The sequence below is a fragment of the Urocitellus parryii genome, chromosome 3 (assembly GCF_045843805.1).
Source record: "Urocitellus parryii isolate mUroPar1 chromosome 3, mUroPar1.hap1, whole genome shotgun sequence".
Classification (NCBI taxonomy): domain Eukaryota; kingdom Metazoa; phylum Chordata; class Mammalia; order Rodentia; family Sciuridae; genus Urocitellus; species Urocitellus parryii.
This window is the reverse complement of record NC_135533.1, coordinates 10941007-10960973: the sequence shown is the minus strand read 5'-3', so window position 1 is coordinate 10960973 and position 19967 is coordinate 10941007. Positions and strand designations below refer to the sequence as shown.

Below are 19967 nucleotides of genomic sequence, written 5' to 3'. Positions count from 1 at the left end.
TGGGATTCTCATCGTGTGTTCAGTGGTCCCACCTGATCATGGACGACAAGCAGAATCTGTCCAGTTGGGATAGCCGTGGATGAGTTTCATGTTTTCCTCCTAAAAGGTAGAGCAATTAGAGGGACAGAGTATGTGACAAATTGAGAGTGGACTTTGTCTCACCCATGAGATTTGTGGAAATCACTTGGGATTGAAGTCCAGTATGAATACAAGGTTACTAAGAACTCCTAGGGTGTTTCTGAACACAGAGCCCTTGACATTCCTGAAGTTCTATTACCCATCATTGTTGCAAAGTCTGGGCACAATATCCAGGAGGCAGAAGTATTATTCTCCGGTTACGTAAGCTAGGAAAACAGCACAAAGATGAAAGAAGACCATTTCCAGCCAGTGAAACAATCCATTTTTGAGATGAGAATAAAGGGGAAGAATGTTCATTCCAATGAGTTAATTCTTTTAATTAACTTACTTCCCATCACATCCTCGTTTCCAGAATTGAACTGTTACTATTCAGGATATATACCAATAAAATCAGTGAGGTTGTGTAGACCGATGCCCATTACCTCTTAGTCAATAGGCTAAGATTTGTGCCAAGTATTTAATTTTATATCATCTAAAAGAAATCCATTGTTGACTTGGTTCTTTTTCTTTACAGGTGCTAACCAATTTCATGACATTCTTCTAAAAGAGAAAGACATACCATCTGGGATTATTTCCTCTTATACTCTAACTCACATGGAGAAAATTACGGGAAGATTTTTTAAGATTAAGCATTTTTTTTTTTTTTACTGATTCTAAAATGTGATTTTAGACCTGGTTGCCTCTTAAAATCTATTTAGGTTTGTTATTTCCTAAGTTGAACTCTCAAATTTCTGATTATAAAAGGATGAAAATTGAGCATAATATTTTCATAGTTAGAGAATTCAGAGGTTAAAAGGTTATTTCACTGTGGATTCTGAGGCAGTCGGTAGTGACAAACAGGTATCCAACAAAGACATGAACCAAACCCATGATTAGGAATTAGATGTCAAGAACAGGAATTAGATGTCAAGTTTCACAGGTTAATCTTTTAGATTTAAATGTCCAAGCATTTTAATAAAATCTTCCTCACTTAAGGATGGGACATCTGGTCTTTATTGGTTTGTAAATTGAGGTTGGTCCTCAGAGGCTCATGGGCAGGGAAAACCAGACATGGGTGAGTGAGTTCATCCTGCTGGGACTGTCCAGTGACTGGGAGACCCAGGTCTCCCTCTTCGTCCTGTTCCTGGCCATGTATCTGGTGACTGTGCTTGGGAACTTCCTCATCATCCTCCTTATCAGGCTGGACAGCAGGCTCCATACCCCCATGTACTTTTTCCTTAGTGTCCTGTCTTTTGTGGACATCTGTTACACCAACAGCACTGTCCCACAGATGCTCCTTCACTTCCTGTCTGCCCGGAAGTCCATCCCATTTCATAGCTGTGTGTTCCAGCTGTATGTCTCCCTAGCAATGGGCAGCACAGAGTTCTTCCTGCTGGGAGCCATGGCCTATGACCGCTATGTGGCCGTGTACCACCCCCTGCACAACACAGCCATCATGCATGGAGGGCTGTGCCTGGGGCTGGCGGCCGGCTGCTTGGTGGCTGGTCTTTCAAATTCACTGATGCAGGCGATCATCATCTTCCAGTTACCCCTGTGTCGTAATGTCATTAATCACTTTGCCTGTGAGATGCTGGCTGTGCTGAGGCTGGCCTGTGTGGACATCTCCTTCAACAAGGTCATGGTGGCCATCTCGGGATTCCTGGTGATCATGCTTCCCTGCTTTCTGGTACTCTTCTCCTATGCTCGCATAGTGGCTGCCATTCTGCACATCCGCTCTGCCCAGGGACGTCGCAAAGCCTTTGGGACCTGCACCTCCCACCTCACTGTGGTTTCCATGTGCTTTGGAACGGCCATCTTCAGGTACATGAGACCTGTGGGCGGCTCCACAGCAGAACAGGAGAAGATGGTTGCCCTCTTCTATGCTGTAGTGACCCCGATGCTTAATCCCTTAATCTACAGCTTAAGGAACAAGGATGTGATTGGTGCTTTAGGAAGAGTGGTGGGAAAATCTAGTGAAAAAAGGTAAAGATTCAAGGATTCCTCCTTCCCTCCAATTGTCCAGAGGCGATGCAGATGGGGGAAATGATGACTATGTGTGGGTTAGTTTCGTAGCCTGGCTCTCCACATGACAGTCTTAACTATGTATCACTGCACTGTTAAACACGTGGCAGGTATCAAAACAAAAAGGCTCTTCAGTTGTTCAAGTGGAGTCTGCTTCTGTTCTCCAGCTAGGCCGTCAGCTTCTAGACAGCAAGGGTCTGGATGTTATCATATTTGTTTCTTGGTGCCTTGGCAATGCTGTTAAATTCCTGCTGATTGGATAATTGGTTGATTGATGCATCCTTTATTATTTTAGTTGTCTTTATTAAAATCTATAAAGAATAAGAGAATAGGAGAATAAACTTTAAAAAGTTTTAAAAATCTCCCCGAACATGGACATGACCACTTACACAGGCCCTCATTACTTTTGAAAAATAAATTAATTATTTTATCTCATTTTCTGTTTCTTTCTTGCCTTTTGGACAAGTATTCTAATGTGTTTAATGAAATAATTATGTTTGAGAGTACACACTCAGACATACACATATGAATATTTATATAAATTACATATATAATGTGTTACTTTCTTATCTTATACTACATATTAGTTTTTCCCACTAGACATAATATTTTAAAAATCCATACATATTGTTTGTTTGCTATTCTGCTGTTCACCCTGATCTAGCTATTAATCTTGATAGTGGCTCCCAACTCCCCAGTATCCTATGATTATTCACTTGAGGTCCTGAGTACACACAAAGGAACTGAGTTGCTAGCTCATAGATAATGTTTTGCATACTGGCTTTAAAATCTGCCCTCCTACTTCAATACACAAGTGTTCCTTATACATCTGCAACCTCACCAATATTTGGCATATTTTGAATAATTTTTAGTTTAAAATATATACAATTCTTTTATTTTGCATTGCACTAATAAGTACTCAGTGCAAGTGTGTTTTCATGTGCTCAGTTCCTGATTCTCACTTGCTCTCACCCCAAACTGTTCTGTGCATGCTTTTCCAATCACCATTCATGGACAGGACATCCATGAATGCCCATCAATTCTTCATCCATCTAACTCCTTTTACTGAGGCTGACCTGACTGCCCTATTTGTTACTGCAAGCTTATATTCTGCCCTCCACTTCTATTCCCTCTCACCCTGCTACTTATCTTTCCTACTAACTCATTTTTTAAATGTCTGCCTCCCACCTTTACTACAGAGGGCAGGACTCTGTTTTGTTCACTACTGTGTGACAAGCATATGAATTAGTGCCTTTACAATAGTAGGCACAAATACATATTAACTGAATGAATCAAATTGTTAGCCATTTGGGTTTACACTGCTATACACAGCATGTCCCTTTTCTTTGCCAAATTTTACATTAGCTTTTATGTCATTTTTGTTGATATATATAATAGATATTAGTTTGTTCCTGTTATAGCTATTGAAAATATACACCTCCAATCTGCCATCTCTCCATTAAATTAGTCCATGGAATTTTTTGTTGAACAGAAAGATTTCATCTTCATTTAATCAAACTTATCACTTTTTGGGTTTTGCCTGTGATTTGTGCTTTGAAGTTTTGTTTTACTAAAACAAATTCTGCAGCTAGGCCACAGATGTTGTATTTTTAATTTAATTAAATTTTCAGCTTTATCTTTCATAGTTATTTCTTTGGCATATCTGATATGCACTATGCATATGTTGTTAAATCAGGTCCAGTGATATTTTTTCCATGAGGTCATTCTTTTATTAACTAGTCAATTATTTATTCACTCATTTGTAGTATTTTTAATATATACCATTAGGTTTACCTACTTAAGAATCTGTCGTGAGAGCTTTATTCTCTTCGGTTTGTTATTTTGTCTACCCTTGCACAATGTGATATTTTGTTCATTTTCAAAAATATTTTGGTTTTGTGGTAAGTATTCACACATAGTATGCAATATATCAAATAAGATGGGGGAATTAATTTATTTTCCAAGATAATTCAGCTATTAGCAGAGAGATCTATCCCATATACATTTTTGTGTAATTTTGTTAGTTCCCCCAAAAGTCCATCTAAGGTTTTGATTGGGTTTGCATGGAACTTGAATATTACTTTTGGAGTAACATCTTTATAATATTACATCATCAAATCTAAAGTATAAAATGTCTTTTCAGTCATTAAAAGTTTTTAATGTTTTATTTAGAGAATTAACACTTTCTCCATATGTGTTCACAAGCATTTATGGAATGCTTATTACAGGTCAGGCACTATTCCAGGTGTTGGAGATATAATAGTGAAAGGTAAAAATTGTGAAAAGCTCCCTTGGAGAGCTTTCATGCTGCTTGAGGGAAGCATATAGTAAATACAAGAAATAATTAAGGTATACTTGGATGTTATTTATTGCTATGAAGAAAATAAAATAGAAAAAGGTAAAGAATACTGGAAGGAATGAAAGTTTTGTCAAGGTGCTTCATAGAAGTCATGTACATTTTCTGTTAAGCAGTTCCAAAATACTTCATAAATACTTGCTGTTATAAATGTCACTCAATTTCATTTTTAAGTTGGTTATTGCTGGTGTACAGAAATGCTACTGTTGGTCTTATATCTAATTCTCTCATTAAAGCTAATAGATTGTTGAACAATTTTCTGAGACAAATAATTGTTTCATCTATAAATATTGATAGTTTTCATTACAATCTTTGTGTACATATTATATTCTTATCTTATTGCACCAACCAGCTATTCTCAAACTGCAGTTATGAGACTGGGTATTTTTACTTTTTCCTGATCCTAAAGAATGCATGTATAGAATCTTTACTATGTGTAATTTGTAATCCCCATTCTTATTGCTTTTTGGAATATCTGTTCATAGAATGTGATTAGCCCAAATGTCAGGCAGTATAGGCATAGTTCTGAGTAAAACTAACCCCCAAAACACATCACTTGCAACAATAAATGTTTTTCTTTTCAAGAATCTTCTGCCTGTCAGCTGTCTGACCAAACCAATATTTTCACTTGGGCTATAAAGGAGACAATGAAATATCATGTAGGATATTGTTGGACAGTGAATAGTCTCTGTCATAGAGAATAATTCCTATGAATTTATGCTTTAAAATCCTTAAGACATTCAATAAACAAATTATTGATAATAATGAGAAATTATCAAGGTGACTGGGTGCAATTAAATCAGTAGTATTTCTACACTATCGTGAATATAGACTATAGAAAGTAATAGAAAAAATTCCATTTGCAATAGCAGCATGAACTGTATAAACATAGAAGTAAATACATTAATAGATATGAAAGACTTTAATGAGAAAGTCTAGTTGAGAAAAGACATAAAAGAAGACCTAACATAAGTATAATGATATCTGCTTCTGGATGAAGAATAATTAATATTTGAAAAATCAGATTTGCTCAAATGAATAGTTGAATTCAAGGCAATAATGATCCATTTCTAACACCCATTTTGAACATAATACTTAGGTTGATTTGAAACTTCACGTGAAAGAAACAAATATCAAACAAGAATGATCAAAAAGTTTTTTAAAGAAAAATTGAAACAAAATGAGAGGACAACTGCCCTAATACATCAGAGCATATTATAAAGTAATGACAATTAAAACCCTGGTATTGGAATTGACAAAGAAAAATGCACCAATGAATCGAAATGAATCCACAAGTGAAAAGTCCTGTATAGGAGAATCTAGTATGGCAAAAGTTTCCAATTATAAATAAATTTTGGAAAATGTGTAGTACAGAATAAATGAGCTTGGGACAACTATACTAACAGGAAAATTAAATCCATTCTTTTTTCTGTTCTATACTCTAAGGGAAAATTAACTTCTAAGACCTAAAGGTGAGAAAGCACATTTTACAAGGACATTTTCATCTGTTCCCTCCTATAGCCATGTAAAAAATGTTAAAAGAATAAAAATAAGATAATAAATCCACACAGTAAATAAGAGGGGGGAAAAACGTGGTTATGACAGATTTCAGCAAAATTTTGAAAGCTTGAACATAATTTCTTCTCTCCCCTCCCCTCCCCATTCATCTTGCCTCTTTTTCCTTTTCTTTTTAAGGTCCAGGACTGACGGACGGGGTGCCTTTGCCTCTCTCTGCAGGCCCAGAGCTCATGCAGGGACCCTTCTCCACACAGAGGAATTGTTCTTAGAAAGTGGTTCTAGACCCTTAGTGGGGAGAGGATGCCATTGCCATAGGGTTCAGCCCAAGCCAGGGAGAAGGCAGGAGGAGTCAGGTTTCCCAGGGCACTGCCAGCTAGCCCAGCAGGGGAGCAGAGCAGCCTTCTGCAGTCACGAAAGCAGAACAGACCCATGGAAATCTCCACTCTCCTTCTCAGGGAAGGGGAGAGAGAGGTGCCTTGTATTTCTGCAGACTTCCCTGCACAAGCCTTACCATCCTCACTAAGTGTTTTTGTTTTTTCACACGAGATGATTGTACTTTAATAAAAAATTCTGAGAATTAAAATTTCTAAGATTTGACCCAGGACAAAGTGTCTTTCTTGAAAGGAAGGGAAAGGTGAAAGTCCTGCGAAGTTTGTAGGATGTGGTGGTAGAACTGCAAACACAGAGAGCAGGCCAGGGGTAAGTATCACCTGGCTAGGAACTGGAGGGAGCACATCCCCTGACCACACTCAGATCATGCCCACAGAGCATCCCAGTGGTCTTCGGATTGCCTGGACCAGGAGCTCGGCTGGGGACGTGTTGTGAATTGGAGAAGTAGCGTGCTCACCAAGCGGGAGAAATCATTCACTTTGCAAAGTGGAACCCCTGAAAACAGACCTCATTCCCTGAAGAAATTAAAGTTTGGTGTGCTCCTTGCTGTGCCCCAGGGACAAGGAAGCCAAACTTCTATTTTCAAAGTTGAAATGTAGGTTAGAATGTTAGGAGCAGAAGTGACCAGACAGAGGGGGAGGGGAAAGAAAAGGAATCTGGTAAACAGCATAATTGGCCCCTCGAGACCCCCTTCCTAAAGTTTGAGAAACTTACTCTTCCAACTGCACTGTCTTCAAATTCCAAACATCCCCAGCCTTGCCACCCTTAGAAGGCACAGATGGCCTTCGCTCTCCAAAGGTGAGTTGAGAATTCTTTTGCCTCTTTGACACTTATTCAACAACATGAGTCACGAAACTAGTTTCCTGAAATCCATCACTGTCCTGTATTCTTCAAGACTCAGGGTTTGATGGCTTGATGTAATTGTTCTCTAGTGGAAATACATCCACAGAAACTATGTTCTAGATATTTTGATTAGGGAGCCAGAACCCTCTAAGCAATTTAAGGGTTTCTTCCCTGTGATGGGCTTGAGTCTTCTAACGACTCAATTCCAGATTCAAAGCATTGGTCCCTATTAGCATGGCCTGGAGGCCTTGGCTTTGCTGAAGTCAGTAGAAGAAAAAACTCTCTCTGAGATCAACTATTTTATGTCCTGCAGAATTTCTGTTTGGAAAACATGCTTTGTCTAATATGCTTCCCACAACTGCCCATCTGGAGCTGGTTAGAATATAAAGTACTTTTCTAGCTTATAGGATAGATTGCTTAGTTGGTGCATTTTTTAAAAAGATATTTATAAATTTTAAGGTTATTTCCACTTGTGTACTCACTACTTTTTCTTTTTATTATGACTGCATAACTATATGCTTAAACCTCTGAGAAACTGATATATTAGGCCACTCTCCAGATTTAATACATGTGAAAGTTGATAGACTACAGTTTTAGGAGAATGCCTGTTTCTCCGTGCAATATCAGCCTGATGGAAAGGATCTTTTAAAATAGAATCTTTGAGCTGCAGGAAAATGACCCAGTGACACAGATCTTTTATGCTAACGACTTGAAATGAAAATGCGGCTCAGGCACTGTAACTGGGTCCACTTGGTGTTCATGGTCTAAGCATTCTGGGATAAAGAAGAGATGAGAGGGCAATGCAAAGATGACAAGGAACCAGACAGGAGCTGAGCTGAGGAAGCAAGATCAACGCCCAGCAGGGTTCCTCACTTATCCCCAGGTGCACATCTGCCTTTTCTTCCTAAACCTTTGTGCTATCCTTTACAGAAAGGAAAAAAAAAAAAAAGCTCAAGAAGCTCAAGAAGAGAAATCAAGCTTGTGTTGAAATAATCCAATAATTCCATAGTTGCACCTGAGCTAAATTGTTTTGAGTCTTCTATATTTCGGTTGGGAATTTGGGGTTTTCAGTAATATAGGTGAAGAAAAAGGAAATTTGACTATGGGGATGTTCTGAAATTCTTACTCTTCAAGATTCTGAGACCCCTTTGCCTCTCTACTCACTATTTTGAGCAGGAATTGCACTACAATAGACCCAAATTCTAGAAAACCTTCCTTAATAAGTATTATTAAGTAGAAAGCTGGTATGAGGAAACACCTCAATTAATTCACCTGTGGGACCTGAGATTTATTTCAGCAGTTATATGTACTTTCCTTCATGTGATACCTGATTCTTGAAGTTCACCATTTTGAGTTGATTGGTTCAAGCAGGCCATGGTATGAGGCAGGAGGGGACGAAGCTCTCCACTTGATACTCTAAAGTAAAAGGGAAAGCCACATAAATAAACTCAGACTTCCTTAATAACAGAAAGTACAAGATTATTTAAATAGTCAGGGTATTATGAATGTATTCCACCATGGAGGGGTGGGTAGGATTGTGTCTGAGATCCCTAGAGGGGAAACCCAGTGAACTATAGAGGTTAAATGGCACTGGACATCATTTAGAACTGAGAAAAATATTCATGTGGACCCCAAACTTTCTCACTGCAAAGATAGAAACCGTTCCCTATAATAACTACTAAATTGAACAGAGTCTTAAGTTTAAAACACTTCATTAATTTCCTTCTCCCATTTAAGAGCATATTTGGGGAATAAGCTATGCTGCAATAAATTGATTTTAAGGATGTGACTTTTTTTTCTCCCTGAGTTTTAGCTTTACAGTCGGGTTCTACCATGCTCCTCAGCATGAAAGTGTTCAAGCAGAGTTTGGATCAGCTCTAAGTTCAGAAGGGCAGGCACTCAGTGTGGTCTGCCAACCATTTTCCAGTCCTGAAACTAATGGGCCGGAGCATCAACAACCAGACATGGGTCACTGAGTTCATCCTGCTGGGGCTGTCCAGTGATTGGGGCACCCAAGTTTTTCTCTTTGTACTGATCCTGGCCATGTACTTGGTGACCACCGTGGGGAATTCCCTCATTATTCTTCTGATCAGACTGGATAGCAGGCTTCAGACTCCCATGTACTTCTTCCTCAGTGTTCTGTCCCTGGTGGACCTTTGTTATGGAAATAGTGTTGCCCCTCAAATGCTGGCCCACTTGCTCTCAGCCCACAAGTGCATCCCGTTCCACAGCTGTGTGCTCCAGCTTTACACCTCCCTGGCATTGGGTGGTTCTGAGTTCTTCCTGCTGGGAGCCATGGCCTATGACCGCTACGTGGCCGTGTGCCACCCCCTGCACTACACAGTCATCATGCATGGAGGACTGTGCCTGGGGCTGGTGGCCGGCTGCCTGGTGGCTGGTTTCTCAAATTCACTAATGGAAACCATCATCACCTTCCGGCTGCCATTGTGTCGCAATGTTATCAACCACTTTGCCTGTGAGACCCTGGCGGTGCTTCGGCTGGCCTGTGTGGACATCTCCTTCAACCAGGTCATGGTGGCCATCTCGGGATTCCTGGTGATCATGCTTCCCTGCTCCTTGGTTCTCTTCTCCTACGCTCGCATAGTGGCTGCCATTCTGCACATTCGTTCTACCCAGGGACGTCGCAAAGCCTTTGGGACGTGCGCCTCCCACCTCACTGTGGTTTGCATGTGCTTTGGGGCCACCATCTTCACCTACCTGGGCCCGCGCTCTGCCTCCTCGGTGGAGAAGGAGAAGATGGTCGCTCTGTTCTATGCCCTGGTGGCACCCATGTTGAACCCCTTGATCTACAGCTTGAGGAATAAGGAAGTGATGGCTGTGCTCTGGAAACTTCTAGACAAATTCAGATAAAGGGTGGAGACCTGTGACCCCAATCAAACAAGAGATAAAGTAAACATAGACAGAACTCCCATGCTTACCCCCAAAAAGCCTATTATGGTCAGATGTCTGTGGTCAAAATGTTCACGTGCTGAATGAATTTTCTCACACACCAATTCCTGATTATTTATAGGTCAGTGATCCTTGAGGTGCCCCCTGTTTAGAATGTCTTCTCTTGGGTGTGCCGTCATTTTTGGATTTTTCCTGCCTACTTTTGTTTTTTTTGCATGTGTCCAAGTCTAAAGTCAGGGCTCCCAAATGTATCCAACGGTCCTGGGCTTTGATGCCTGTTCAGCCTCTCACTGCCTGTGCTGTCTGCACCTCATGGAAGCATTTTTATGGCTGAGTTTTTCTTTTATGTTAAATGGAAAAACAGTGTTTTGCTTCCAGAGTGGTTACCAATGTTAGAGGTAACTGGTCCAAAATGCCCGCCGTGCTGCCCGAGCTGCAAAAGGCACTCACTCCCTTTAGCTAGGCCAACCTCTGTCCTCCGTTATGAATTAGAAGGTCCTTTACTTTCCCCATTCCTCAGAAGGCTCTGAATTATCAGAAAATTGAAAAATGCAGTGATCTTCCTAATGGGTAGCAAATAAGTTTCCTTCTCCTTTGAAATGACTTCCAGAAATCACAGCAGGAATCAATTTGGATATTTTGAGATAGCTTCTGGGGTCTGACCATTCCTGCCAAAGAGGAAAGGAGAATTCTATACTAATTACAACTAAACCGTGTAAACTATGTGACATGTTTACTTTATTTTTTTAACAATCTTCTAAATGTATTTGTAAAAAATAAACTGCACTGTCCAGACTTCATACATAATACATTCTTTTTTTCTGGCCTTTAAACTGTGATGTAGGTTAAATAAATTTGTGGGGAAAATTACATTATCCAAAGGAATTTATGCTGACTTTAATTTCCATAAAATTGATGTGTGTGTGTGTGTGTGTGTGTGTGTGTGTGTGTGTGTGTGTGTGTTTAGGGTGAAGAAGTGATAATATGGACCATGAAACAAACAAAATTCTGTATCATTAACTTATCACTAATGTCATTTTAAATAACTTGAGAAAAATGAGAGAAGCTCCTAGAAGGATACTGTTCATTTTGCAGAAGATGAGGGGAAACTTTGATCTGGTCTCACCAACCTACATAACTATGCTTTCTTCTTCTTCCCTTCTTTCTCCTCCTCCTTCTTTATATTTCCATACTGAAGAGTAAACCCAGGGTCTCTCACATGCTGGGCAAGTGCTGTACTGAGCTACTCTACAGCCCTTTTTATTTTATTTTGTTTTTTGAGACAGGATTTTGTACATTTCCCAGGCTGATCTCGAATTTACCAACCCTTCTGCCTCAGCTTCCCAAGGAGTTGGGATTACAGCATGCACCACCATGCCCAGCTTCTTTTAATGCTTAATTTCTTCATGGGATAATTGTCAAGCTTCCTCATTTATTCTTTCTTTATGTGTTCATTTACTTTCATAACAATACAAAGTTCAGATAGGACGAGGGGATTTTATAAGTGCACTAATACATCCTGTAATTTGTCAAAGTTTGTGTATAATGTCTGAGCCAACAAGCTTTCTTATAAACCATCAATTGCTTCCATTTTAGGTAATTTGTTTAATTTACCACTTTCAATTTTTTCAGAGAAAATAAACATAATGCACACATTTAAAAAGTGTTCCTCATTTACCTTTGTATTAGCGCTTAGATACACATTTTTAGTTCAAGATGACATTAAAAATTATTCTAATATAACAACAACAAAATATAATTATGCAACTATAAAAGAGCTAATGTGGAGTCCATCATTATGTCATTCTCATGTTTGCAAGGGTGATTCTGAAATAAATTCTACTTCTATGCAGTTCTGTTGTAAGCTTTCCAGGTATGGTTTAAACTTTCTCTCTCTCTCTCTCTCTCTCTCTCTCTCTCTCTCTCTCTCTCTCTCAGTTGTGGGAAGATTTATAAGTTATACTTCATGAACTTTTGTGAAAGAGTTTTTTCAAGAGCCAACCAACACTAAAAAACTGAATTTCTTAAACCAGTTCATGAGGTAAGAAGGAAAAAAGTTAAATTAACTGGGTTAAATAGGATTCCTATCCAACATCCAAAGCATGTGTGTGATATTCTATAGCAAATTGGGAGTACTCAGTACTGGTTGCTATCTTCTTTAGAAGTAACTTCTGTCATAAGCATTAAGAAGGTGAATGTTGTAATGCTATCACCTGTATGTGGGTGACTTATTTCTTTTGTGTTAATTTGACTTCCCTGAATGACCTAGTGGGTGAATTACTCACAATTCATGGTGAATTCAGTCACTAGGCAAATCAAGCCTGCAAGGAAAAAAGCCATTATTGAAAATACCACTCAAATGATTTACTTTTGACATAAACATATCACCTCGATATGAGATATCTAACAAAAACAAGCACTTCCAACGAGACCACAACAGCATCTCTTCTTCCAAGGTTTAGGTTTTCCCCAGAATTCCTGATACATGGAATAGCCGATACGGAGAGTCATTGCTCCTACACCAAAGCCTTGGGCTGCCACAGGCATGTCCATCAGGTGAGTGGACATTTTTGTATCTCCCTGTTCTTCAATTTGTATATTCCACATGCAAAAACTGCAAGACCTGCCATTCCAACAGGTACAAATGGTGCCTATTTAGCTTTTCAGATAAGTTTAGATCCCTGTTCTTCATCGTATGAAGAAAGAGAAACATCTGTGTTGGTTGACATGGTGACTGCTTGAAGACACTTCTGAAAGCAATAAAACCATTTACCACTGGACCAGCTTCTTCTCATTTATTCTTTCTTTATTTCTTTTTTTTTTTTTTTGGTATCAGGGATTGAACTCAGGGGCACTTGACCACTGAGCCACATCCCCACCCCTATTTTGTATTTTATTTAGAGACAGGGTCTCACTGAGTTGCCTAGTGCCTCGCTTTTGAAGCTGGCTTTGAATGTTCCTGCCTCAGCCTCCCAAGCAGCTGGGATTACAGACATGCACCACCACCCCTGACTCATTTATTCTTAATAGTCTCCTACTTTTCAACATCAGTATCCTATAGAAATAAAGCTATTGTGAAAAGATATTTAAAAATTTAATTCCTACCTAAAATTATATATATATATATATACATATTTTTGGTTCACTATCTATGCCTCTCCAATAGGAAAAAAATCTCTAGAATTTGCTTTCAGATTTGTTGGAATATCTCTTGGCACATTAGACATGATCTTTGGAGGACAAAAATTTCATATTTTGTATCTTTTAATCCTGTTGCTTAACAAAGTACATTGTGTATAATAGTGAATCTGTAAACATTACTGAGTAAAAGAATAAATGAACTGATTTTTATTGGCCACTTTTCTTTCATATGATAATTACATGATATAAAATTATTCCAAATTTTAAAAGCTAGGTAAAATTTCTTTCTGCTTTCTTAATTAAATTTTTGTAGGTACTATGAAAATACATACTAAGATATTATTTGAGACACTATTATGCCATATAGAAATTGCTATTACTGTTGGATTTTAAAAATGCCATTGAAATCTAATCAAAAATGAAATGATAAAATTATTTTTTAAAAAATCTAAATTCTGTGCACCAGGATGAAAGAACTAACACTTGGAAGCAATGTTTTTGGAACAGTAGAATAAATCATTCTGGGTCTTCGTAGTTTTCTCTATTGTGCAATAATATATAAATAAATCACATGGTTTTTGTTTTCTAGCTCCACCATTTTATTTTACCATTAACAGCAAGATGAAGATTTGGAGCATGGGAAATTCTGATGCATCCCCACCTCCCACTGAAGGATTGCTTTACAACATCGCTCCCAATAGCTAGCCACCTCTTCTTCCACCGAAACTTCTAGGACTAAGGCATTGATTCCCTCAGGAGTTGAGGATTCTTAGTTGAAGTTCTTCAGTTGTTCAGTATTTCTGTCTTAGAGTACAATCTGTCTCTTTGTAAAATTCACTTATCTTCAATCTTAAACCATGTTAATGATTTATAAATTTACACTTCCATCCTGTACATATACATGTCTTATATTTTCCACAAGTTCAATGTGTCCCAAGGTCCCTCTTCATTTATCAACTGGAACCTCACCACTGAATGAATATGTCACCACTCATTAAATTGCTTGTGACTGAAAACTGACATTCTTGATTATCTTTCTTCTTTACTCTCCTTTCTCAGTCCAATTACCTAATCATCACTTACTTTTTCTTTTTCATATTTGTCTAACTTTCTCCCTCCCCTACTAGACATACCACAGTCCAATTCTCTACTGCTCTTTAATGAATTATTATTACAATAACATCCTTATTTTCCAACACCCTTCCTTCTTCATCGCCAATTTTTTTCTCCATATACCAGCTAGAATACATTTCTTTTTCAAATGAAAAGTCTGAATATAACTGTTTCCTTTGACTTAAAAAGTTTTAATGGTGTCCTATTGCCTTTAGCATAAGATCCTAAATTCCTCCGGTGATCGTGATCTTAGGCTCCTACAAGTTGGGCCCTTGCCAGACTCTACAGCCTCATCTTGAACCCTCCATCCACCTGTCTCTTCCAGGCATGCGGGATTCATCTGCGGAACTCTTCAGTTTCCTTGAGTGTCTCGTGCAGCCCCTCCCTTCACAGGGCCCTCTGATCACACTTGCTTCCTCCCTCCACTTGCAAACTGGCAGGAGACAGTCTGTCTTGGCTTAGACACATTCCACAAGGAGGTTTGCTTCAGCCTTGACCCACTCCACTGCTATGCACGGGTCCTCCAATATGGTAACAAATGGTTTCTTCCACTCTTCCTTAAATGAGAGCAATTTTAGACCTTTAAACATGATGTATGCCCTAAATGAATGTGACATCCTGAATTAAATATATGAGTCAATATTAGTTCAGACCAGTAGATGGCATCTCACTTTTTTAAGAAGCAAGTTTCCTTTAAAATGCAGAATAATTGAGGCCCTCCTACAGTTTTTCATCATGGAAATTGTGTGTAACGTGGCTGGGGTTGTGGCTCAGAGGTACAGCACTTGCCTAGTGAGTGAGGCATTGGGTTCAATCCTCAGCACCACATAAAAGTAAAATAAAGGTATTGTATCCACCTATAACTAAAAAAATAAATATTTTAAAAAATGTATAACATGAAATTTGTCATTTTAGCCATTTTTAAGTGTATGATTCAGTGAATCAATTGTATTTGGAATGTTGCACGACAATCACTGCTATTTCCAAAATTTTTATCACATAATTTTGTATTTAATTGATTTTTTAAGACTTGTATCTTGTACTCTTATACAAAAAGTCTTTACAACTAGACCACTGGACTCTGTCTGCTTTTTAAGGAAGGTATTTCCATTTAGCTCTTCTACATGTTTTACCAACCTGCAAAGATTATTTTGTCTTGATTCTTCAACTTACTGTATTAGTTTAATCTTTCCATTTCATAGGTATAATAAGCATGAGAAAGGAAAAGCAAATAATACGTGACTATTATATACCACTTTGCAGTGATATATAAACCTACCTCATGCTTGATTAAAAACCATTATTGAACAGATTTTGTATATTTTTTATGTACTTTATAATTCTCATTTTATTTAACTTATATTTTTGGTAACAGGGATTGCATCCGGGGTACTTAACCACTAAGCCATGTCCCCAGCCTGTTTTTTTTTTTAAATTTTTAAGATTTTGAGACAGAGCCTCACTAAGTTGCAGAGGCTGGCTTCAAACTTGCAATCCTCCTACCTCAATCTTCTGAGCAGCTGGAGTTACAGGCATGTGCCACTGAGCCCTGCTTACTGCACGTTAAAACAGATTATTCATATGTGTCAAATCATTTTATCTAGGAAAATATAATAAGACATTTTCAAATGTTGTTTCCTAGTCCTTGATGTTGTTACATTTAAGTGTGTGAAATTTACATAAGAACAATTCTTGAAACTCTAACATGTCCAGTAATGGAATTCTGACATGTCCAGAACTCCAGTCTATTCTTATATGGCCTATCCCCAAATCCTGAGAATCCTCTGGGATGTTGGTATAGAATTTGAATGTCTTTGGCTTGGATTAGTTCTAGATTCTCCAGAACTCCTGCAAGGATAGATGTTGGGTGAGATAAAAGAAAAATAATCTTATATATCATGACCAAGGTCCATGCCCAGTGAAATTCCTCCAGGCTCCCTTTTCAGTAACATCTGTTTCTAAAAACCATATTCATCAAAGCAGGGGAGCAAAATGTCCAAGTTGCATCTTTTACACTAGAAACTCCATATGTGCATTGAGAGGTAGGATTAAGGAGAGAGAGAAAAAGAAGGAGGGAAAGACTAGTAAATTGTCAAGTACATTAGTATAGACCACTTTAATTAGAGCAAAATCATTTACCAAAAAAAAAAAAAAAAGAAAGAAAGAAAAAGAAAGAAATGGTTTTCAGGAAAATCAAAAAGTAGGCCTGAGTATTTGTTTCTGTGGCTCTGAATGTCCAAGTCAAAGTCCCTCTGACATTCTCAAACCCTTAACGGCTGGTCTTCCCAGAGTTACTGAGAACTTCTAGGAAGCAACATATGCTGTTGCCACATTCTGAACTCTCAGCATATCTTTTTAGGCCTAGGGATTTTGAGTTCCCCCTTCCCATTAAAAGCCATGTGCATTATCAGTGTCTTCATAGTCTTTATCTATGCTTTCCTGGATTGCAACTCTCAGAACTCCAATAAAATTATTTTGCTTTTAGTTTCTGGGTTTGAATCAATGTCCTAATTAAAACCACCTGTAAATGTTTTTAGACCCCCAAAATCCTTTTAGTATCAACATGCTCACCTATCAATATAGGAAGTAAAGTCAATATGACATTAGTGAAATATATCTGGTTTCCAGTGAGTATTAATAGCAGGTTACTAATGTTCCCAAACAGTGCTTAATAATTCATGATAGAGTTTTGCCATGGTAAGTCTGTATTTGCAGATTCATGCTCTAGTTTTGGAAAATTTAAGGGAGAAAAACTACATTTTTTGGCCTTTATATTTATGGTACAAATTTTTCTTTCTATGATTCCAATAGATTTAAAATGGAGCTATAAAATTGCTTATGATAGTTTTTCCAGAATCCTCCAATAAAATTGAGGATCTGGGAGAAAAAAAATTTATAATAACTTTGTGTGTGTGTGTGTGTGTGTGTGTGTGTGTGTTAAAAAAGAAATTATTTTCTTGCATTTCTTTTTCTTTGCACTATATGAAATTCATTTCCTTTGAAGGATAGGTAAATTTTACATTTTGTCTCATGGCCATCCTTATATTAAGATGAGATTGTTTTCCAAAAAAAACAGTCAGTACTAATCTTTTCCTGTTCCTTTACTTCAGATATTATTATTTTACAAATTTTTCACCTTGTCGTATGTGAAGTCATCCTTGCTTGAATATTGAGGTCTGTCATGTTTGCAGCTCCATGTCTAACCTCTGTATCCATACAAGGTCACATGTCCATAAGCTTAAATAGATTTTCTCATAATCTTCAAGACTGGTTGAAAATGGGTAGGTATTGATCTTACTGGTTTCCTTCAAGGTTTTCTGTTTTTACTTCTCATTAACCTGTTTACAATGAAACAAGTAGAATTTTTTAACCATTCATATTTTGGAAAACAATTTCATGGAAAATACTTTAACTTCAGGAACAGATAGTGTCCTAAGAATAAGCAGTAAGCTACCCTTCCAGCCCTGTCTCAAGTAACCACTACTATATTCAAAGAGAAACCAAAGGAAGGAAATATTTTCACCAATATTAGACCTGGAAAATATTTCTAACCACAAAATTTGAAGAATTCATGCCAGAATTGGCAAATAATATCAAACTAAAGGACAATGTCAAGGCAGACACAAAATTTCTTTCTAAAATAGAAGTGTCATGATAAAACAAGTAGAAAGGATTCTGGAAAATCAACCCATTTTTCCCTAGTTTAGAGAAAAAACTGGAGGTTTGGGAAAGCCATGGTTGAAATGACATCTATGTCCCTGGGAATCATCTCTTTCCAGCACAGATCTTCAGTGTTTGAAAGCCAAGGAAAGGCTAGGAAATAAATGGTTACTTATTTTATTAGTATTGCCGCCTGCTTAAAGAAGAAGCTCATTTTGATGTGGGAAAATCCTTTCACGCTTGTTGAGGGTAAAATTCACAGTCACTGTGCACCATGGAAGAGCCTGGGATCAGTTGTGGCAGCAGACTTCATTTTTACTAGTGTGAGTGAAAAGCTGTGAACGTTCATCAACAGGGAAACACGAAGCAGTTCTCTTCAGAGGTGGGTGTTCTTGCCCTGAGGAATCACTTACATGCAGGTAACAGTACCAAAGTTGATCTTATCTCATCTCATGACATCAGCTTAACAACAATGACTCTCTCACCCAGTGCTGTTCCAGTATTCAATCACCTGCTTGACAACTTCACTTTCATTTCCACACATCCAAACACAAAATACCTTGAATCCCCCACCAAAATATTCTTCTGAAGTTCACTCAATATATGGTGTTGCTACTCTTCCATTCCCTTGTCTCTCGTTTTCTCACAGTGTGTATCCAGTCCACCGGCAATCCATCCTATTTAGCTCGATGAGAATTCAAAATACATATTGACTTTAGGACTTTGGATCTTGCTACAGTGGAGCATTTTATATCAGACAGTCATTCCCACCAAAGAAAATTTGAAAACCTAGCTAGAAATGTGAAAAGGAATACCTTAGAGCAGATTATGCTAAGTGAGGCTAGCCAATCCCTAAAAAACAAATGCCAAATGTCTTCTTTGATATAATGAGAGCAACTAAGAACAGAGCAGGGAGGAAGAGCAGGAGGAAAAGATTATCATTAAACAGAGACATGAGGTGGGAGGGAAAGGGAGAGAAAAGGGAAATTTCATGGAAATGGAAGGAGACCCTCATTGTTATACAAAATTACATATAAGAGGTTGTGAGGGGAATGGGAAAAAATAAGGAGAGAAATGAATTACAGTAGATGGGGTAGAGAGAGAAGATGGGAGGGAGGGGGAGGGGGGATAGTAGAGGATAGGAAAGGTAGCAGAATACAACAGTTACTAATAGGGCATTATGTAAAATTGTGGATGTGTAACCGATGTGATTCTACAATCTTTGTAATGTTTTGAATAACCAATAAAAAAAGAAAATATATATACATACACAATGAGTTTTATTAAACCATCAATAAAAAATAAAATTATGGCATTTGCAGGAAAAAAAAGAAAAGGAATACCTTACTGAAAGAATTAGAGGGTTTTCTAGGCAAAAATTCAAAATTCAGCATTGTAAAGAGAAGGAAGAGCAAACACATTCAGCTGACCTTCATTCTCAACTTTTATGGTGGTTAAGAGACTGAACATAAAGGGAATTTACAGTCACCTCACAGCTGAGACCACTCTAGTTACATTTCAGAGCCATCAAGGAATGTCCCTCCCATCTGTCAGGTAGGATTTCGGAACCACTATTCTCTAGGAGTAAGGATGAGTAGCAAAAGAAAAACCACCCATATTCCAGTAAGCTCATCTGAAGTGATTTGTCCCTAAGATTATTACCTACTAGAAGCCGAATAAATCCTCTCTTGAGGAGGGTAATGTCAAGCCTCACATCACCCCTATAATTTTTCATACACATTGTTCAACATTCAATAAAAATGATCTGTCTTAGAAGATAAGACAAAAATTCTGAAGATGAGGGTAAAAAAAACCTGATGGCAAAATTAATTCCAGGGAAATATAGATATTGGTGCTATCAGACACAAATTTAAAACAACTGAATAAGGCAAGATGT

At 38.0% G+C, this 19967-nt stretch overlaps 2 protein-coding genes and 1 pseudogene across 2 annotated transcripts; 2 read left to right on the top strand and 1 right to left on the bottom strand.

The window, feature by feature from the left end:
- The first annotated feature begins 1168 nt into the window (after window positions 1–1168).
- LOC113197154 (olfactory receptor-like protein OLF3) lies at window positions 1169–2104 on the top strand. Its single transcript, XM_026409368.2, has one exon. The coding sequence runs from the start codon at window positions 1169–1171 to the stop codon at window positions 2102–2104; it is 936 nt and encodes a 311-aa protein (XP_026265153.2).
- A 7080-nt stretch (window positions 2105–9184) lies between these two features.
- Window positions 9185–10117, top strand: LOC113197173 (olfactory receptor-like protein OLF3). Its single transcript, XM_026409396.1, has one exon. It carries the CDS (start codon window positions 9185–9187, stop codon window positions 10115–10117), a length of 933 nt encoding a protein of 310 aa, XP_026265181.1.
- Window positions 10118–12559: 2442 nt separating this feature from the next.
- Window positions 12560–12885, bottom strand: LOC113197155 (HIG1 domain family member 1A, mitochondrial pseudogene; annotated as a pseudogene).
- Window positions 12886–19967: the final 7082 nt, after the last annotated feature.

Bases quoted from the DNA above. Each gene is read 5' to 3' on its own strand.
- LOC113197173 (XM_026409396.1), top strand. From the start codon at position 9,185: ATGGGCCGGAGCATCAACAACCAGACATGGGTCACTGAGTTCATCCTG.
- LOC113197154 (XM_026409368.2), top strand. From the start codon at position 1,169: ATGGGCAGGGAAAACCAGACATGGGTGAGTGAGTTCATCCTGCTGGGA.